The sequence below is a fragment of the Habropoda laboriosa genome, unplaced genomic scaffold (assembly GCF_001263275.1).
Source record: "Habropoda laboriosa isolate 0110345459 unplaced genomic scaffold, ASM126327v1 scaffold92, whole genome shotgun sequence".
NCBI lineage: Eukaryota > Metazoa > Arthropoda > Insecta > Hymenoptera > Apidae > Habropoda > Habropoda laboriosa.
Window position 1 is genome coordinate 2,472,728 of NW_017100268.1, and position 1,827 is coordinate 2,474,554.

At 37.2% G+C, this 1,827-nt stretch overlaps 1 protein-coding gene across 1 annotated transcript in view; it reads left to right on the top strand.

Annotated features, from left to right (window-relative positions):
- The window catches only part of LOC108573445 (sn1-specific diacylglycerol lipase alpha), a 63,538-nt gene continuing 61,711 nt past the window's right edge, over positions 1 to 1,827 (top strand). The window contains exon 1 of the mRNA XM_017935897.1: positions 1 to 95. Within this exon, the coding sequence (XP_017791386.1) occupies positions 1 to 95 (95 nt within the window). The remainder of the gene's footprint in view (positions 96 to 1,827) is intronic.

The following is a 1,827-nucleotide window of genomic DNA, read 5'->3' on the forward strand; positions in this document are numbered from 1 at the left end:
ATGCCTGGTATCGTGGTATTCCGACGTCGATGGAGCGTCGGCAGTGACGACCTCGTCGTGCCCGGTGCTTTCTTGTTCATCCTCCATCTGATATGGTGAGTGAACATCCCGATATTAATATCAGAACCGCCCCCCTCCTCGATCGGTCACTTTACATCCCGGCGTAACCGTTGTTATTTTCAGCAGTTTCAAGAATTTACAACGCTCGCAGGATGTCTCTCTCCTTTTCGTAACATGCGTTTACCAGTGGCAATGAAATGTACACAAAGAAAAAGAGCAGATGACAAATGAGTGTTAATTTTTCATTTTTATTCGATTCGATTGAATTTTTAGGAAAATTCTTCTTAGCTCTAATTTTCGTTTTATAAGCTGGCGATTACCAAATTTGATTAATCTGTAATAAATTAGCCTTTTCTAATTAATACAGCAGTGAAACACTAAATAGATGCGAAGAGTGCTTAGATGCAAAGTCAGCAGAAAAAATCATAAGTTAAGGGGTTAAACGTGTGAATAGGAAGATATCAGTCACGAGGAAACATCTCGAAGTGATAATCACCGATATTTATGAAAGTTTAGTATATGGTTGTACTAAAAAGAACATTTGACACGTATTTTTTTTTTTTATCGGCAATCGTCCCACATTGAAGAGATAAATATCGTACTGAAAGATGAGGGTAATAAGGATATTTGGTCGAAATTATTTATTACTTTTCAAATGCATTAAACCACCAATACGTGAATCTAAATTACAATAAATGACGTTTCGTAATGAGAAATATCAATCTAATCCCTTCACAATTAACCGAAATAAATACGTCATTAAATAGAAAGGCGAACTTATTATAGTGTCAAAATATTTTCGGGAGTAACAGTATGCAGGCGCATTCTTAGGTATCTGTCAGGATGTTCTATCAACGGGAGGCGCATGTTTGTATTTATAGCGATCCGTTAAAATAGTATAACGCTCATAGGATTAGTCTCACCTGACCTACATATTAATCATTGTTGAATATCGACAATTGAACGTTTACATACGTGTTTCGATTGGTTCGATAGTGAAATTCTCAGAATACACGATTTCCGGCATTTAATTACTATCGTAATTCAATAATTGATTCATGCTACCGTGCGACCACTTTCAACCCCCCGCGCTTGCTGTCGAGCAAGATCTTCGAACATGCGTACAAAATTGGACTATTAATTATTTACCGTGTAATTAAACGCGATTAGTCTTAGAAAGCGGCAGAGGGACGCACAAGATATAGAGAGAGAAATTTCAATTAGGTTCTCGAGTTTCACCGTCGTTACAGTCCAACTTGGAGGTTTTAGCCCGATTTACGGTGTCTCCGGCGCGAGACACGAAAATTATGGGACAATAGAAAACTGAGGCAACTCCATCGTTGTTGTATCATTTATACGGCCTTACAATTACGCCTTTCTACCCTACTTCCCCTTTAATTTCGTTTGCAATTAAACGCTTCGATAAAACTGCACCACGTTTCATTTTCCATGCAGTTCCATGTTTTTTCACCGACAATGAGTTACATTGCGCGGCTCTCCAAAGAGAATAATTCGATTTCGTTTATAAATTCATTCACTCTGAAAGCCGGCTACATTGTACTAATTAATATATACCTTCGTGACAAATTTGAAATGCTCATAACGGAACTTCCAAAATTTTCCTACTATTGATCAATTATCTCACAAAAAAAAAAAAAGAAGAAAATCCCTCGAGAAAAGAAGAACCAACAAATGCTAAATTAAAACATTCTAAAGTTACCCTCTACGATCATAAGTGTTTCTTTGGCAACGCTTTAAATGCAGCCT